General features: G+C 35.0%; 1 protein-coding gene across 1 annotated transcript in view; it reads left to right on the top strand.

The window, feature by feature from the left end:
- LOC149780798 (inositol 1,4,5-trisphosphate-gated calcium channel ITPR3-like) overlaps positions 1–19,801 on the top strand; it is a 265,188-nt gene that overhangs the window by 193,224 nt on the left and 52,163 nt on the right. The window contains exons 49-54 of the mRNA XM_089936233.1: positions 1,544–1,678; positions 5,225–5,374; positions 6,485–6,586; positions 8,555–8,638; positions 13,131–13,319; positions 14,523–14,628. Of these exons, the coding sequence (XP_089792359.1) occupies positions 1,544–1,678; positions 5,225–5,374; positions 6,485–6,586; positions 8,555–8,638; positions 13,131–13,319; positions 14,523–14,628 (766 nt within the window). The remainder of the gene's footprint in view (positions 1–1,543; positions 1,679–5,224; positions 5,375–6,484; positions 6,587–8,554; positions 8,639–13,130; positions 13,320–14,522; positions 14,629–19,801) is intronic.

Here is a 19,801-nt window from a genome sequence, read left to right on the forward strand (position 1 = left end):
TGTTTTCTCAAACTGAAAAATGTTCAGTTTGACTAGTGGTTGGAAAATGAACTAATACTTGTTTTGCCAATATTCAAAATATATAATTGATTAGATGACACTGAAACCACTGTAATATACCTTTTTATATCCTCAATTCCTCTGACCTGCCCAGCCTTTTTATACTTTATATAGCTCAGATTTTTCTTTTTCTTATAGGGTCACTGTATTCTTGCCACTCTTTCACATTACCTATACAATTTCTATTCATGAACCAGCATGCAAAGAGGAGCAATTAATAATAAAATTTCAAATGCATTCTACATTAAGAATCAAACTACTCTTCATTTCCTATGTAGAGGTATACATTTTCAGGAATTGGTTCTGTTTTCTATTGCCATTTTTTCTCTCTTTGAGATTATGCAAACATGGGTAATGTTACTCTTACGTCATGCATTTAAGAATTCTAGGCCTTTATGAATATCTTTCTCCAGTTTCAGTATATTTACCTGAACATAAACAAAAAAAAAAACATAGCTGAACTGCAACCATTAATCTTTTTTGAATGTGAAAAGACTTAAATATTTTAATGTAAGTGTTCTTCATTTGAAAGAAAAGAACAATGCAATCATGTTTACATAGCTCATCTTTGATAGACATTGATGAGTGAATGTACTGGGTGCATCAGAACATAACAGAGATCATGATTTTCAGGCATAATATTTTATTTGCACACCAATTATCATGAAAACAGGAAAAAGATAATTGATTTTTAATATCTAAAAAATCTGAAGAATGACAGTAATTAAATAAAAATTAAAAGGAGTATTTCTATGGCTTTTATAATGATTGTATAACTTGCTTTGTGCGTACAAGATATAATTTTGCCAGTCATGTTGAGGCTTGTGTGTTAAGATATGCACAAAATTAGTTTCATAATTTGAGAAACATTAATTAGTTTGGTATTTCTAGGAAATTATATAGTAATAGATATTAATTACATATCAGAAAACATGAATGAAAAGAAAATGGAATGAAGACATCCCATTATAACATGTGCTACCACCGGTAATCATTGATTTCTACAAGTCATGATCAGCTGATGATAATCCAGAATACTAACAGACATTGCTGTTTAAAAAAAAGACTAAATCTGTTTTTGTTGTAGGGTTTAACGCCATTTTTCAGCACACGATAAGCTATACATGATGGCCAGTATTAATGGTGGAGGAAGAACCCGGGAAAACCCCTGAAAGAACCACCGACCCATGAGAAGCTACTGGCAAGCTTTCTCACATACCCACATTGGCCGAATCCGAGACTCGAACCCCTGCAGACAGAGGTAAGATGGCAGTGATTCGTAATGGAGAGCGCTTTAGACCACTCAGCCACTCGAGGCCCCTGACTAAATCTGCTTCATGTAATCAGTTTATACAAATGACAGATTATTATCATTAAAGACAGCTGTATTTGGGCACCATGATGTTAACTTTATATAATCACAAACAAATTGTTCAAATTTGTAATTGGTTTGTGAATAAAGTCAATTATTTATGACTTGCAGGTTCCAGAGCCAGAGGAAAACCCAGATGAAGAAGAAGATGATGAAGCCGCAGCAGAGTATCGGAATGACGGGTACATAGAGCTTGTTCTGAAGGTCATGGCTAGGATGTGTGATGGTCAGAACCACTCTCTTCAGGTGCGTTGTGTACAGTGGAACCTGTTGAATCAATCCATGATGGGACCTAAATTTTAAAGCTATATTGGGCAGGAATCCAGAATATTCAAGGGGCTAGATTAGATAGTTGTCACTGTATATTGTATATAAAAACAATCAATTTCACCAGGGATAATTTTGAAGTTAATACAGTTAAACCTGTCTTGAAAGACCACTGCTATGAAAGACCACCTGTCTTGAGAAATTGTGTCCTCAGTGCACAGATTGATTGATTATAGTTTTGCCACCTGTAATGAGAGACCACCTGTCTTGAGAGGTCATATTTTTGGGCAAAAAGGGGTCTTTCAAGACATGTTTTACTAAAATATTTTGTTGTTCATTTAAGTCGTACATATTTGTTGCTAATTTATTTCTGTCATGGGACTCAAGTGTTAGTTCATCAGGCCATAAGGGTAATGTTCCTTTGTTCATTGTGTAGTTTGCCATTTATTTACAATTGCTGCCAGTACTTGCAGTGTCTTGTAAATACTGCCTGACCAATTTACAAATGTTTTTCAGGCAACAAGACCTTTTAGACTTGTTCAGTTGATGTTGATCCTTCGGCCAATATGGCTACCATTGCTAAAAGCAGAATAACCTTTCAATGAATTTTTCTCAAAGACCACTCAATACGACCTGATTAGACAGAAAGCATCCTGGCATACATAACTTTGAATGATGCTAAACTTCCACCAGATATAGAAATATAACAATCTTTAAATGAATTCACAGAAATCACTCAATGGAAGCATCCAGCCATTGATAACTTTAAAATTTTGTACAGATGATGTCCATCTTCCAGCAAATATGGACACTATTGCAAAGATGGAAAAATCTTTAAACACTTTGCAGAAGCCAGTCAACAGAATTTGACAAAATTTGATGGAAAGCATTATGGTATAGTTGGCTTTTAAGTTTTAACAAGTTATACTGATTGATTATCAAATATGGTTACCATTACTAAAAAATACAAAAGCTTTTAAACAACTTATCAAACTACGCAACAGAACTTGAATTGAACACAAAGCATCCTGGCACAGAGGGCTTTTTTTTACAACTGATGCTGATCCTCATATCATATGTAGCCATCATTACGAAAGATAGAAAAAAAACCACTTTTAACATCTTATTCTCAAGAAACACTAAACAGAATTTGTCTACCATATGTACTCTCATATAAACCCATTCAAGTATCAACTGGCCCCCCCCCAAACCGAATAGTATAAACACTGAAAACTGCATGACCCACAAAAAAGCTGATCCACAAGTCAGAGATGACATCACAAGATGCACATGGTTTGTTCTAAATGCATTTATTTTGGCAAACTTGTATTAGCAAAAATTATACATGTACCTCTCTCAGGGTTGACATGTATGAATATTACAGAGAAATGGTAAAAGTCTGAAAAGTCATGAAATTTATTATTTTCTATTTTCTTATTGATTCTACCTAATTCAGATTTGTGTATAACTTAATCGGATGAGGACAAGAATTGAGCACCACTCCCTTTTGACTCGGTTATTATATGTTTATGCGTTATTGCGTTATACTTTTTATATCAGTGCACCAGTAATTACATTTTTATTTTTTGCCTTGAAATTATAAATACCTGATTCATTAAAATGTGACCCCAGTATGACAATGAATAATAATAGGGATTAATTCATGTTTGCAATTAGGCTAGTGTGCATATTTACATAATGGTGCCATTACCTGTACATTGTAGTTTTGAACATGCGCTGAATGAAGTACATCACTTAAATTCGAATCATGGGCACCACTGCACTAAACTTTAATGATATCTCCAAAATACAATAATGAAGTTTCAGAAATAATGCTTAGCAAATTATGCTAATACCATAAAAACTGAGTTTTAGTTTGCATTGATGTAAGCGACTTTATACCCGTTTTACAAAACTACGGTAATCGTGCTAATATTATGGAGTAAAAGGCAATTACACGTTAAAGTACTGGTATAGTTGCTGGTCAGAGTTCCCTATTAACCCAAGCCAGTTTCATGGTTTTAATGAGTAAATGGCCTGATTTGCTGTCAGAAAACATTAGACAAATCTGCCAGTCATAAACAAAGGAGAAGCCAAAACATCCAACTCTCCATTGTGTGGAAAATTATGATTTTGTTCTGCCAAAGCACAAAAGTAAAATAGATTGATGATGAACTTAGTTGATCTAAATTCAGAATTTTAGCCTTTATTATTACCATTCTTTCATGAACATCTAACAGTTATGCTGGTTAGGTGCCTTGCACAGTTGAACTTTTGTACCTTTTCATAAAGATTACCTCAGTTTGTAGCATCTCTTATTTCTTTAAAAATGAGTAACTCGTGAGAACATGAATCAATGTAAATGAAATAGCTACTACCAACTAGCTGAAATGTTATCTGAAAGAATGCGATAACAATGAATAAAGCAGAATCTGGTACTAATATGTTTGGGAATAAACAAGGATTAAAGTGACACTAAGCATGATTTGCACTTTGTAAGTACTATATCTTATAGTACAGCCTGGTCTCCTGGGTAAACTCAGAAGTCTTTATTTACCTTTATTTAATTTCTTGTTGGAAAAATCTGAAAATTTGCACATGCAAAATAATTACAGAAGCAATCATAGCAGTTTATAACAGTTTAGTAGTGTTGGGACACCGAGAATGTATTTTTTGACACACATATACATCTTATGACACAGAAATTTTTTAGTTTTTCATGTCCGAAGATTTAAAGTCATTTTGATGGTCAACAAAAAAAATCTTAAAACCTTTTAAGTTTAGACCTTGGCCCATGGATAAACCTCCCCCTTTTTCCTTAGCCCCACATGGGCCTCTTGTCAAAAAACATTTCCATATGGACATTAGCTTCATTGTCTTTTTTTGCTTTAGATATTGCCACCAAAGTTACAGTTGATTGCCCTTGAGGACATCAGTAATGGCTCTGTATGTGTGTGTGTGATTTAGATTTTTAACATAGCTTTGACAATTTTTCAGTCATATTGCTATGATGTCTGCAGTATGGCAATTTATAGTGATGTCTAGTGCTGGGGTATCATGCCACAGACATTTAGCATCATGTCCCACCAAATCACATTGTCCTGACACCAGGCTGACCAGTCCTAAGCCTAACCTTATAATGCTGAGTGCCTAGCAAGGCAGCTGTTAGTAACTTTTTTGTAAGTCTTTGTTATGACGTCCCTCATCCAAGATGGACGCATTTACCACTGGGTCACCGGAGCATCTAATAGTGGCTCTGAAGGTCAAATGTGAAGATCAATGTGATACATTCAAGTGACATGTTGTTTATGCAACAACTTGCTCTTCTGAATATTCCTTTAATTCCTGTTAATTTTTTTCAAAGTCTTTTTGCAGTATTTAATAGCTTTGTAATACATTACCTGCTACTACAGTATTGCTCTTGTTTTCTGTCCAAGTAGTTAGTAAGTATCACATTATTAAAATTTGTTTTATCCCATTAATCTATCCACCTCATTTTCATAGTTGTTGCTCTGCTGCTTTCAGGATTATCTCCGTGAACAGCCAGACAATGTGAAGTCATTTAACATTATTGGTGAAGTGACACGATTCCTGAATGTTATCTATTCCAACATCACTGGCAAGAGTATAGACCTGGTCATACAGCTGTTTGAATCCATGAATGAGTTTACAGCGGTGAGTAATAGTGACCTTTGTAAGTGATATTCTTTTCTTTACTATGTTTTATCTGTGTCATTTGTAAGGTTTTATTTCAAGTTGACACAGTAAGATGCAAGAACTGCATAATTTAGGACCCCTTGTCTTCTCATGATTGTAGAATAGGCCTGATGTGCTCTCTTGCATATCATAAGAGGTGACTAATGGAGGTCACGTTGACTCAGTAGTTAGCATGCTGAATGTACAACCCAATGATTACAGGTTCTAATCCTGCTGTCAGATCAACCTGGGTTGGCTTCCTTGTTGTGTCTTTGGACAAGGCACTTCATTTCAGTTTACTGCATCCCTAAATAACCTTCTAGACTGTTCATCAAACCAATTCATTCTTTTGAGTTATTTATCTAAACTACACACTATATATTAAGCATCTATTTTTCTGCAACATATTGGATCTGTGTTACTCAATTCTAGACTTTGATCCTAGTATATAAATTATCCTTGATTTCTCAGATCATACTATCAGTGAATAACTATATTTTTGTGTGTCTTAAGAATCGTTAATAAATTATTCTTCTTTATCCCTGACAGATTTTCCTTCTGTTGCCATTGAGTTTGCAATGAAGTTGTCTTTAACTCCAACAGATTTGTTTCATTTAAATTCTGCTTACTGAAATAGACCTGTAATTGGTTTATATTCAAAGATTGTATCACAGGAGAGATAATTAAATACGGAATAGGGGTCAAATCTGGACTTCTTTTACTCAGGACTTCTTTGACTCTAGTGATCTGCTATGAGAATCATCTGAGTTCCTTGCATCTTACCCGTTTCTGCAGCATGTTTTATCAAAATACATGCATGAGTCTCAAGTATCTGTACCTGACACAGACAAACCTACTGAGGCTGAAATCACTTTTTGAGCCTGAAAAATCCATATTGTGTGATCCCACTGCTGCCACCAAATGTCAAAAGGGGTAAAATTAATGGCAAGACCATGTATCAATCCAGGGGCCTTGCTAACTCTAGATGTGTGCTCAAGCATATAACCCATCGTAGCCCATGTACCTTTCCCATTTCTGTTATGACTTGCTGACCCCATTTCAGTAATTGATATTAATCTTTTTTCATAGGGTAATCAAGAAAACAGGGTTGTGATCTATGACAACAAAATAATTGACTACATCAACTTCATCTTGAGAGCAGGAGACATTGCTAACAGTCCAACAGAAAAGGTAATCACCTGTCTGTATCCTATTTTAGGTCTTGCTAACTGTCCAACAGAAAAGGTAATTATGTGTATATGACCTGTAGGTCTTGTGAACAGTACAACAGAAAAGGTAATTACATGTATGTGTCCTATAGTTCTTGCTAACAGTGTAACAGAAATGGTAATTACATGTCTGTGTATTATAGGTCTTCCTAACAGTCCAACAGAAAAGGTAATTATGTGTTTGTGTCTTGTAGGTCTTGCTAACTGTGCAACAGAAAAGGTATTTACATGTCTGTGTATTATAGGTCTTCCTAACAGTCCAGCTGAAAAAGTAATTACATTTGTGTGGTCTTGCTAACAGTCCAACAGAAAAGGTAATTACATTTGTGTGGTCTTGCTAACAGTCCACCATAAAGGTAATTACATTTGTGTGGTCTTGCTAACAGTCCAACAGAAAAGGTAATTACATTTGTGTGGTCTTACTAACAGTCTAGCAGAAAAGGTAATTTTGTGATAGTGTCTTGTAGGTCTTGCTAACAGTGCAACAGAAAAGGTAATTAGGTGTCTGTTGTATAGGTCTTGCTTGTTAAAAACATTCTTCAGAGGGCTATTTCTGCAATTTTGCACACACTATTTACATGATGAGTGGATGATCTAACATGTGTATTAGGAAATTTATGGAGGGTTGAGTAATTTTTTTTGTGAATCTTGCAAACAAAACATTAAAATTATTCATGGTAAAAAGATTTGGAAATTTTATTCATACAAATTAGCAAAAACAGTAAGAATCTTTTTAATGGATAACAAGAAAAACTGATATAGGCAATACACTGTAATGGAGTGCAGTGAAATGGCTTTAAATATATTTAACTGCCTTGGACATGTCACTATGGCTTTAAATATGTTTGACTGCTTGGACATTTCATTATGGCTATAAATATGTTTGAATACCTTGGACATTTCATTATGGCTTTAAATATGTTTGAATGCCTTGGACATTTCATTATCACTTTATATATATTTAACTGCCTTGGACATGTCACTATGGCTTTAAATATGTTTGAATGCCTTGGACATTTCATTATAGCTATAAATATGTTTAATTGCCTTGGACATTTCATTATAGCTTTAAATATGTTTGAATGTCTTGGACATTTAATTATGGCTATAAATATGTTTGAATGCCTTGGACATTTCATTATGGCTTTAAATATGTTTGAATGCCTTGGACATTTCATTATGGCTTCAGATATGTTTGAATGCCTTGGACATTTCATTAATTCTGGCTATAAATATGTTTGAATGCCTTGGACATTTAATTATGGCTATAAATATGTTTGAATGCCTTGGACATTTCATTATAGCTTTAAATATGTTTGAATGCCTTGGACATTTCATTATGGCTATAAATATGTTTGAATGCCTTGGGCATTTCATTATGGCTATAAATATGTTTGAATGCCTTGGACATTTCATTATAGCTTTAAATATGTTTGAATGCCTTGGACATTTCATTATGGCTATAAATATGTTTGAATGCTTTCATTATCACTTTAAATATGTTTGAATGCCTTGGACACTTCATTATGGCTTTAAATATGTTTGAGTGCCGTGGACATTTCATTATCACTTTAAATATGTTTGAATGCCTTGGACATTTCATTATGGCTATAAATATGTTTGAATGCCTTGGACATTTCATTATCACTTTAAATATGTTTGAATGCCTTGGACACTTCATTATGGCTTTAAATATGTTTGAGTACCATGGACATTTGATTATGGCCTTTTGAGATGTACTGACTTCATGGATTATATGTGTACATGCACAATAATGAACAACACCTATTTGTTATATTGGCTCAGCTTACTTGTACACGATTTAAAAAAAAAATCAAGAATTGAATTGAATTGATATTGTTGTGCATGTAGAATCCCAGATTTATTAGCCACTATTGTGCTGCTGTACAGCGCTGCTACTTCCTTTCAGATCCTAGCCCTTCGAGAGTCAATTTCTAACCTTGTCATCTCACTGATAGAAGAAAATGGACCCTTGGCAACTCAGGTTGCCCTGGTAAGTACTTGTACAGTTTCTATAGTAAGGTGTTTTTATACAATACTAATGATACCTTATGTATAAACACCCATATATGTCTTTATGTGTGTATTGACTGCCTTACTAAAGGTCATGGGTCTGAAACTCATGGTGGCTTGCCAGTTTATTTTAATACTTTTGTTGTATTATTATGTTCAAACTTTTTTTTATACCCACTAATCCTTTATTTTTTTATTTACTTTTGAAACTTTTATCTTTAAAATTTCCTTTATCACTCCTGTCCTAGGACAGGCAATGGCTTGTTGATATTTATAAAGTCGTTTTTGTGAAGAATGAAGTTGTTACTGAAGCAGTGTCATTCATTGTACTATTTCCAACAAGTGCATAAATTACTAGCATAATGTAAAAGTAGAATTAGTATAAATAGGGAAGAAACAAGGTGAAATAGGTCACTTACTACAGATGTGCTGCGAGTACAACGTCTTAATACCTAATTTACATCACTGTGAACTATATTTCATACTTTGGTGAATTTTTGTGTTGACTAGAGTTAGATCGTTATGGTATGTGTTATATGATAGGGCACATGTTTACTGAATTTCTTCATGTAATAATTTGAAAATTGTTGTAAATATAAACTTATTTTACTGACTGATACCAAGTATGTACCTATTTCTAGACTTGAACCAATCAAATTTTTGAGATAAAGAGTTATACTGTGAACCGTAGGATAAAAGTTTTGTCAGTTTACGTATGCTTCACATTTAGTTGGCATGTTAGACTGTCACATTTACGGAACATTTAAATGTTTACATGACCACTGGAACATGAAACATTTCAGTTTGAACATGTATTAATCTCTTACATGCTGGAACTGTCACTTTGTTCCAGATGTAGTCATTTTCATGTAGAATATTCATTGGAAAAGCAAAATCTTGTTAATTAATTCCAAAAATAAGTATTTTCCACAATAATTTAGAGTATTTCATTAAACACTAATTTACCTGTTTGACCTAAGTTTCCACTCAGATTCTGATAGAAGAATGACAGGTACATGTAAAGACGTTTAAAGAGATGATGTGTATTCCTCAATACACAATGACACATTGCTCTAATGCTTTAATGATTCCATAATGTCATTAATAAAATCCAGATTAAAAGCAAGAATCAAACTTAAACTTCCATATCCAGCTGTGTTTAATCTGTCATTTTACTTAAATTTCCATCATCATCATTTGTACATGTACACCAAAAGTTATGACCACTCCTGTAGCGTAAGTGGATAGAGTGTCTGCATTGGATGTGGGAGGTCACAGGTTTGAACCCTGGCTGAGTCATACCAAAAACTTATAAAAATTGGTACTAGCAACTGTCTCACTTGGTGCTCAGCATTAAGAGGTAAGTGTTAGGACTGGTCGGCCTGGTGTCAGGATAATGTGACTGGGCCGGACATATGCCACATATCTGTGGCTAGATACCTCATTGCTAGACATCACTATAAATTGCCACACTGCAGACATCGTAGCGATATGATTCAATTGTTAAAGATGTGTTTGAAAAAAAAGAAACCACAACCAAAACTTACAATGTATATTCATTGACTATACTGTTGAACAAAAGTTACAAAATGTAATATTCAGTGACTATACTGTTGAACAAAAGTTACAAAATGTAATATTCAGTGACTATACTGTTAAACAAAAGTTCAGCTCAAAACAATACAACCTCATTAACCATTGACAAAATGCAGAAATTTGCAAATTCATTCACATAAAACTTATAAGAAAACAGTTACAGACATTTTCTTTACTTTTATATTTCATACGTCTTCACTAGTTAAGGTTCTGATATGTTAACCCTGTCTACACTGTGGTGGTCTGAGCAAATAGTTCTGTGCTTTGGGTCTGTGAATTTCATTGGATACAGTAACAATCCACCACATCCAATCCAAATTAAGTCTTCAGATTTGAACATTGTTCCTACATAATCAAGACAAGGGGAGCACACAACTTGAATAGACTCATAAATAAATAATTTTCCACTGCTGGTCTGTGTTTGTACAAATACCTTTCCCTCAAATACACCTCTGATTGCTTCTCTCTGGTACATAGTCATACTTTTGCTCTTAAACTTACAAAGTATCCTTTTGAAGTCATTTTCCTCCACCATTTTAGATTGATGTTCAGTGCACCGCCATTACATACTAAGGGAGGCAAGTCATGAAATCCAATAAATGTCAGTAGGACAAAGCACTAAAATATCTGCTTGATCCACCAAGGTGTAGATAGGTTTAACATATCAGAATAGCATAGATGATTTTCACATTCATGAACAGTTTTGATATTGGAAGTCAGTATTAATGGCAATACAAAACAAAACACTGCTGCGGTGGCCTACTGGTTAGAGCATCCACCTCGGATGTAAGAGGTCATGGGTTTGAACCCTGACTGAGCCATACCAGAGACTTACAAAAAATGGTGCTAACAGGTGCCTTGCTTGGCATTCAGCATTAAGAGGTTAGTGTTAGGACTGGTCTGCCTGGTGTCAGGATAATGTGACTGGGTGGGACATCATGCTACATGTCTACGGCATGATGCCCCAGTGCTAGACATCACTATAAACTGTCACATTGCAGACATCGTAGCGATATGACTGAAAAATTGTCAAAGCTACTTTAAAATCAAAATCACACACACACACACACACATGCACACACACACACACACACACACACACGCACACACACACACACACACAAAACAAAATAACCAGCACTTTATACAAGGGCTTCTATTTGGCCTAAAATCTTCAGAGTTCCTCCTGATGAACAGTATTAAGTGGTCAGAGATCACAAACATTCATAATTGATAGTTTTTAATACATCAGTTTATGCATTACATTGGTGACTTAATGCAGAAATTGTCTGTATGGGGAATATGTTTTGATTAGAGACCATATGCTCACTTTTAAGAGACCTTTGTTTATGTTTCCAGTTGTTGGTCATTGAACTGGGGCTACCCTCAGTTTCAGAAATCTCTGTAGAGCACTGGTTATATTTAGCTTTCTGTTTGCTGTTGGCATCAGCAATTGTGAAATACTTCCAAAACAGATAATTTGCCATGCTTACTTTTTAATAAGACTGGGATATGAAGCTGTTTTTTTTGTCATGAATTTTGTTTTATCTTTGAAACAGAATGATGCTTTTGTAACTGTTTCCAAGGCTACATGAAACTGTCTTGTTCGTACAAGTAAACATGTCAGCATTACTGGCATGTCCCAGCTGTGTTCTTTAATATCACTGTTTATTTCTAAGGTTTTAACATCTGTCATGTTATGTGCCCCTGTTAAAATCATCACTGATAATATTTACTGCAACAAATAATAAAGATGTTCATATTTTCCCAGAAGATTCATTATTGCAGATTATGCTTTAGTATTACATGTTGCTCATGATATGATAAACATTTGCAAACATTTTCTTATCCATGATTTTCATGTATGGATCTAAAACCTGTTTCTGACAGGTGAAAACATCCAGCATACTCTGAACATGTCAGAGAGATCCTTTCTAAAAATTCAAGGATTGTTCAGTCAATGAATTTCTTCAAATCAGTAATAGAATCCCTGTAAATTGATGTTCACCATTAAAATCATTGTAAATTGATGGTCGCCATAAAAATCCTTGTAAATCAATGTGCATCATGGAAATCCTTGTAAATTGATGTGCACCATTAAAATCCTTGTAAATTGATGTGTACCATTAAAATCCTTGTTAATTGGTGTTCACTATTAAAATCCTTGTAAATTGATGTCACCATTAAAATCCTTGTAAATTGTTGGTCGCCATTAAAATCCTTGTAAATTGATGTGCATCATTAAAATTCTTGTAAAATGATATGCACCATTAAAATCCTTGTAAAATGATATGCACCATTAAAATCCTTGTAAAATAATATGCACCATTAAAATCCTTGTAAAATGATATGCACCATTAAAATCCTTGTAAATTGACATGAACAGTTAAAGTCTTTGTAAATTGATGTGCACCATTAAAATCCTTGTAAATTGGTATGCACCATTAAAATCCTTGTAAATTGGTGTGCACCATTAAAATCCTTGTAAATTGATATCCATAAATAAAATCCATGTAAATTGTTGTGCACCATTAAAATCCTTGTAAATTGATGTGCACCATTAAAATCCTTGTAAATTGATGTGCAGCATTAAAATCCATGTAAAATGATGTGATCAAATAGAAAACAAAAATACAGCTGAAAAGGAGGGCTGCTTTTATCATACAGGAAGATGCATGAATGACAAGGTAAACAAAGAGTAAGTAAATAAATTGAAATAGTGGTTTCTGATTGCTTTATTTCAACTGATAATGCAATAGTTAAACTGTCATTTCTAAAAAGTTTACGTAGTTTGTAATTTTTACAAAATATTCTGTATGAATCTTTGATGTTGCTAAGTCTTTTCTTAATTCTTACCCCCACCCTAACTATTTTAGGAGGTGAAGGACACTCTGGACAAGAAATCTGTGTTCCAGCTGATGACAGAGTGTTATGAGATGCACCAGACTGACAAAAAGAAACTTGAGGAGCTGAAAAACATCTCCATCATTGGCCTAGGTCAGGAAGATCAATCTGCCACAAAACTTGTCTCTGAGGCTGGCAAGAACATATTCACTGGAGTCATGGTATTTCTCTTAAACACTTCTTATTTTGTCATTGGATTAAATTATACTTCAATTTTTTAAATTTCACAAGTTCTAGCAGCTTGTATTTCATATTAAGATGGTCTTTGCCAATGATGGAAGGTGATAAACTTACAACTTAGCTTAAATGTTTGGATAGGCATACATAAATAAATACTAGCTCTGGAATCAAACTGCACTGTATGGATGCAAAGCAAATTTGTTTTTAATGTGTGACCATGCCCATTATTTGGTCAAATTATTTGCATTACTTTGGGACTTTTGAGGCTACAGGCAATAATAAGTCTTTAGTTTTTATGCCACAGACAATAAAGTCTTTTCTGCTAGACTTTTTGAGGCTGCAGGCAATACAAAGTATTTACTGTGGGATGTTTGGAGGCTGCAGGCAATACAAAGTATTTACTGTGGGATGTTTGGAGGCTGCAGGCAATACAAAGTATTTACTGTGGAATTTTTAAGGCTGAAGGCAATACAAAGTATTTACTGTGGGACTTTTTAAGGCTGAAGGCAATACAAAGTATTTACTGTGGGACTGTTTAAGGCTGAAGGCAATACAAAGTATTTACTGTGGGACTTTTTAGGCCACAGGCATTAAAATCTTTTCTGCAATACTTTTTGAGGCTGTGGGCAATAAAAAGTCTTGACTTCATTACTTTTGAGGCTGTGGGCAATACAAGAGCTTTACTGAGGGATTTTTGGGACCACAAGCAATAAATAAAGCTTTACTGAGAGATTTTTGGGACCACAGGCAATAAAAAAGCTTCATTTCATAACTGTTTAGCTTCGGGCAAAAAGGAGGCCTTGTAAGAGACTGGGCATGTGATTAGGTAATATCTAGTGAATATTTTTTGAAGGATTGAATTTGACTTATTTTGAACACTGATGAGGTGATGACTGCATGAATGGAAATTCCATAACTTGCATTAGTGATATTAGTGATATAATTATTAGATGAAGTAATTACTATTAGAGTTTTACAGGATACAGGACATAGTCATTAATCTAATCCTTCTCCATCAAATTATCAGATGACCCAAAAATGTCAGATAAGCACATGAGAACTGTAATGGTTTGTCAAAAATTGTTCCCAGACTGGAATGATTAGATCATTATATTGGGACAAGTAGAATTCTGATTTAAGTGAAATTTGACTACTAGGCTTTGGATACATTTAAAATTTTGCAGAAGAAAAAGAAAGATGAGCTGTCTGATGTGTACATGAATGTTGGATTCCGGCTTTATTTGATCCTGGCCAGAATGGTGGACATTGACCCCAAGTTCCTTGATAATTGTAAGTTTCTGTCCCTTGAAAATTATTAGTGTTGTCACCATTTTTAATAAAAAATTTGTTTGACTTCATAATCTCTATTTATTTTCTTCTTAGGATTATTATTGTAAATACTCATTTATTAAATAAGTTGAGTCAAACTGCAAACAACAAATATCCTGATCTGCCAAAACATAATGCACTTGCAGATCAGGGTACATGTTGTTTGTTCTACTGATTCCTCCTAGCAACTTGCACCGATGGCAGATCTGGGTCAGATTTTTGTTGATGTTTTAGGGTTTAATGCCATTTTTCAGCAGATGACAGTGCAGTTGGTTTTGACTTATAAGAGAGTATATATGGTATAAGTTCATTCCACTTGATACTTGTTAGTTTATTCAACATAACAGAGTTAAGTTTCCCTTAACAATCATAAATTTATCACAGTGACCTTATTGATATTTGTTTTTGTCTTTACCTCATTGAAGAGCAAGACAGGTAAATTTTCCGTTCGTCTTTACTAGATCAAATAGCAAGACAAACATGTCAGTTTTCTGTTGTGTTTACCACATTGAATAGCAATACAAACATGTCAATTTTCTATTGTCTTTACCACAGTGAATAGCAAGAGAGATAGGTCCATTTTCCATTGTCTTTACCACATTGAAGAGCAAGACAAATAAATTTTCCATTGTCTTTACTAGATCGAGTAGCAACACAAACATGTCAATTTTCTGTTGTCTTTACCACAGTGAATAACAGGACAGATAGGTCCATTTTCAGTTGTCTTTACCACATTGAATAACAAGACAAATAGGTAAATTTTCCACCAACAAGAGCATCATCATCATAGTCATTAAGAAAATTCCAGATGTCAATAAAGTGATATAAACTATGGTGCTGTTACCAGGTGACACTGGATGGGTCTAGAAAATTACCCCCTGCAACTACCCCCTGCCATTACCCCCCTATCAATTACCCCCCTGGTATATTACCCCCCTGCCATTACCACCTCCCCATATAATTGTTATATCCCAAGAGTAAATAATAAATTAAAATAAATTTCAAAAGAATTTATTTTAAATTTTTATTTTAGTAAATGAATCTCAGCCTTGAAAACATATACTTGTCCTGGAATATTCAATAGTAAAATCATCATATCATAATGTTATATTACCATAAAATATGTTATATTTATAAGATTACAGCTGAATGTTATGTGCAATCCCTCGCAAGTATTCTAAGTGCTCTCTATTAGCAAAGTCATTAACAATGTTCATAATCCGAGCATTGCAGTCACGATATTTCTTTCGAGTTGGTTCCGCTTGATGTCCTCCAAGTTGCTGAGAAATTATCACGTTCAGGAATGATTGCTCTCTTTGAAGAATTGTCAAAAAGCGCCAAATGTTTGGATGGTCAGCAGCAATGGCAGCTTGCATTTTTCGATGCCAACCTTCAACGCTGTTGTTAGTGCGAGGTAATTCATTTTGAACACGGCTGTGTACACTCCAAACTTGAGGAACAAAGACAGGATTAGCTCAGCTTCAACGTCTTCTTCTGCCAATGTAGTTATCTTCAAAATAATCTAACAATTGATTCATGTTGTCATCTTCTGTGAGTTCTTGAAGTTCTTCGAAAACCTGCACAGTGTAAGACCACAGATTAAACTGCTAAAATCATTTTTATTGTTGCGAAGCCAATACTCTAATCAGATTGTTTGTGTACACTTAATTGGAAAACATTTCTGCTCGAATTTTATTCAGTGAGCTGAAGACAAAACAATAGTATAGATTGAGCATGGATTATCAGATTGTGTTTGTGTACACTTTAATTAAATTCGTCGTATTTGCTTTAGTCATATCTGTATGTCTAAATGATGCTAATGGCTAGTGGGTAATATGCGGGGGGGTAATTGATAGGGGGGTAATATACCGGGGGGGTAATTGATAGGGGGGTAATTGACAGGGGGTAATGTCCTGCTCCCACACTGGATATACCACAGACCTCTGTAAATTAGCAGGTGTCACTTAGAATACCACAGACCTCTTGTAATTACCAGGTGACACTTAGTATGCCACAGACCTCTTGTAATTACCAGGTGACAGTATGCCACAGACCTCTTGTAATTACCAGTTGACAATTAGTTTACCACAGACCTCTTGTAATTACCAGCTGACACTTAGTATGCCACAGACCTCTTGTAATTACCAGGTGACGCTTTGTATAACATAGGCCTTTTGTAATAATACCAGGTGACACTTAGTATACCACAGACCTTTTGTAATTACCAGGTGACACTTAGTATACCATGGACCTTTTGTAATTACCAGGTGACACTTAGTATGCCACATACCTCTTGTAAGTACAGGTGACACTTAGTATGCCACAGACCTCTTGTAATTACCAGGAGACACTTAGTATACAACATACCTTTTGTAATTACCAGGTGACACTTAGTATACAACAGACCTTTTGTAATTACCAGGTGGCATTTAGTATACCACAGACCTCTTGTAATCACCAGGTGACACTTAGTATGCCACAGACCTCTTGTAATCACCACTTGACACTTTCTATAACATAGACCTTTTGTAATAATACCAGGTGACAGTATACCACAGACCTTTTGTAATTACCAGTTGACACTTAGTATACCACAGACCTTTTGTAATTACCAGGTGACACTTAGTATGCCACATACCTCTTGTAAGAAGGGGGCCCCAAGTGGCGCTCACCGTTACAGATCACTGCCATCTCACCTCTGTCTGCATTGGTTCGAGTCTCGGATTCGGCCAATGTGGTTATGTGAGAAAGCTTGCCAGTAGCTTCTTGTGGGTCAGTGGTTTTCTCCAGGGTTTTTCCGGGTTCTTCCTCCACCATTAATACTGGCTGCCATGTATAGCCTATCTTGTGATGAAAAATGGCGTTAAACCCTACAACAACAACAACAACCTCTTGTAAGTATTAGGTGACAGTTAGTATACCACAGACCTTTTGCAGTTACCAGGTGACACTTAGTATACCACAGACCTTTTGTAATTACCAGGTGACGTTTAGTATGCCACAGACATCTTGTAATTACCAGGTGACACTTAGTATGCCACAGACCTCTTGTAATTACCAGGTGACACTTAGTATAACATAGACCTTTTGTAATAATACCAGGTGACACTTAGTATGCCACAGACCTCTTGTAACTACCAGGTGAGCAACAGGGAGGGTGAATCTTTCAACATTTTTAGGAGGGTTATTTAGCAAAAATAAAGCTTTCTATGAAAAATGAAAAAGCAAGGTCAATAACATCAAACTGAAGCCTCTAACTGACTGAGATTTCTCTAATTGGGTTTGATAATTTTGTTATTTTATCTTTGATATGTCTGTTTTAAAATTTCTATGCATGCTTGTTTACCCACCCAGACACTCAATGCTTGTTGTTGCCTCCCTGCTGCTGTGTCTCAACCAAACATTTTATCAAGACCTACGTGATACCTCGACCAAGGCTCATGTAAATTTATTGTGATAAATCCATGAGGAATTACTTGTGCTTTTGAGAAGATATTTTTAAACTTAATTATATCCATGTGAATACCTGAACACCAAGTCTGATGGATGTTTCGCAGATTATGTGTATTGACTTCATTAAACACAACTAAAAGATTACAGTTTTCTCTGATCACTTTAGGTATTCATGTATAATGCTGAATAACATAAATTATGTCAGTATTTTATGTCTACGTCAGGAAAATATCTGAGCTGGATTTGATTGTATGACCAGCATTATATCATCCTATACTACATGATTGTTAATACTACCATCAAGATAATCCACAGATCGAGCTTCATCAATATCGGTGATAAAATCACTGATATCATTAGTCTTCATCCAACAGCTTTGCTTCTTCATTAACATCTTTGAGCACATCATAGCATCACTGATCATCTACAGATGGTGCCACTAAATACAATTTATCCCAATTGAGCCATCTCATTATCAGATTAAGCAACAATTGCGTCTTACCAGACCCAGCTGGACCTATGATAATTGCTCTGATAGAATTTGGTAGCGCTGCATGATGCTTGATTAGTTCTTGCTTTTGCATCATTGAGAAATCAATGACATTCGTATTGTACAAATATAATATGAATTTATATTGTGTTCAGTGCAGAGCATCCTCCCCCAAAAGTGAATTAACAACAATAATAACAAAAATAAAAAATGTGCGCTTACAGGCAAGTGTGTAAAATGTGGTACAAACAAATACAGATTTATTTCATCTCATACGAAGACAGGTGGTGATATCACTGCTTCACTAGGAAAATGACCAGGGACTCCATGGGATAAGTATCCTGGTGAGAAGCATCTTCCTAGATATAATTATTGTGGTCCTGGAACCCGACTTGATATCTGACTTGACGAGTGAGATCAACCAAGACCTGGAGAGTATCTAGTAAATGCGATTGATCAAGCATGCCATATTCATTATGTCATGTATACAAATCCAGATTTACAACAATGACATATTGCAGATGTGCATTTTATACACACATTAAAGCCTGTAAAAAATAAATCTCAGAGAATCACTTGCTAATTGTCTGGTAAGATCTGCGATGAAAGGTAAACTAGTGCTTGGGGCTGGTAATTAGTCGGTTGATTATTATTATAATAATGGAATTGATTCATTTATAGCCTGAGAGGATATTTGAGGGGTAGAGCGGCGATTAGTTACCTTCCTGATGGAGCAAATGTCACATGTTCTGTAGCTGCAAATTGGTTAGCACAACAGGCAATATGGCAAATTTACCTAACACCACCTAAAATAATTCAGTATGCACAATTTGTTGTCAGCACTCCCAATGAAGTTCATCATGCAGATATATTTGTTTTTACCGCATGATACTATTAAAACACGTAGACGTCAATCACACACATACAAATATGTGTTAACTGTTCTTGACGTTGCAAGTAGATATAAAGAAGCAGAACCACTATCAATAAAAACAGCAACTGCGTTTGAACTTATCAATGAGGACATGAACCACAAGGTGGTCTACGATGGCCACAGCTGCTACAGGTTGATCCTGGCAGAGAATTTCTTGCAGTAATGTCAATAATTAAACAACATAATGTCAAAATCAGACATAGACACACTGCAATTCATCGCGATCAGGCAATCATTGAATGATTTTATCTAACACT

This window comes from Sinohyriopsis cumingii, chromosome 16 (genome assembly GCF_028554795.1).
Source record: "Sinohyriopsis cumingii isolate HCF-2022 chromosome 16, ASM2855479v2, whole genome shotgun sequence".
Taxonomy (NCBI): Eukaryota; Metazoa; Mollusca; class Bivalvia; order Unionida; family Unionidae; genus Sinohyriopsis; species Sinohyriopsis cumingii.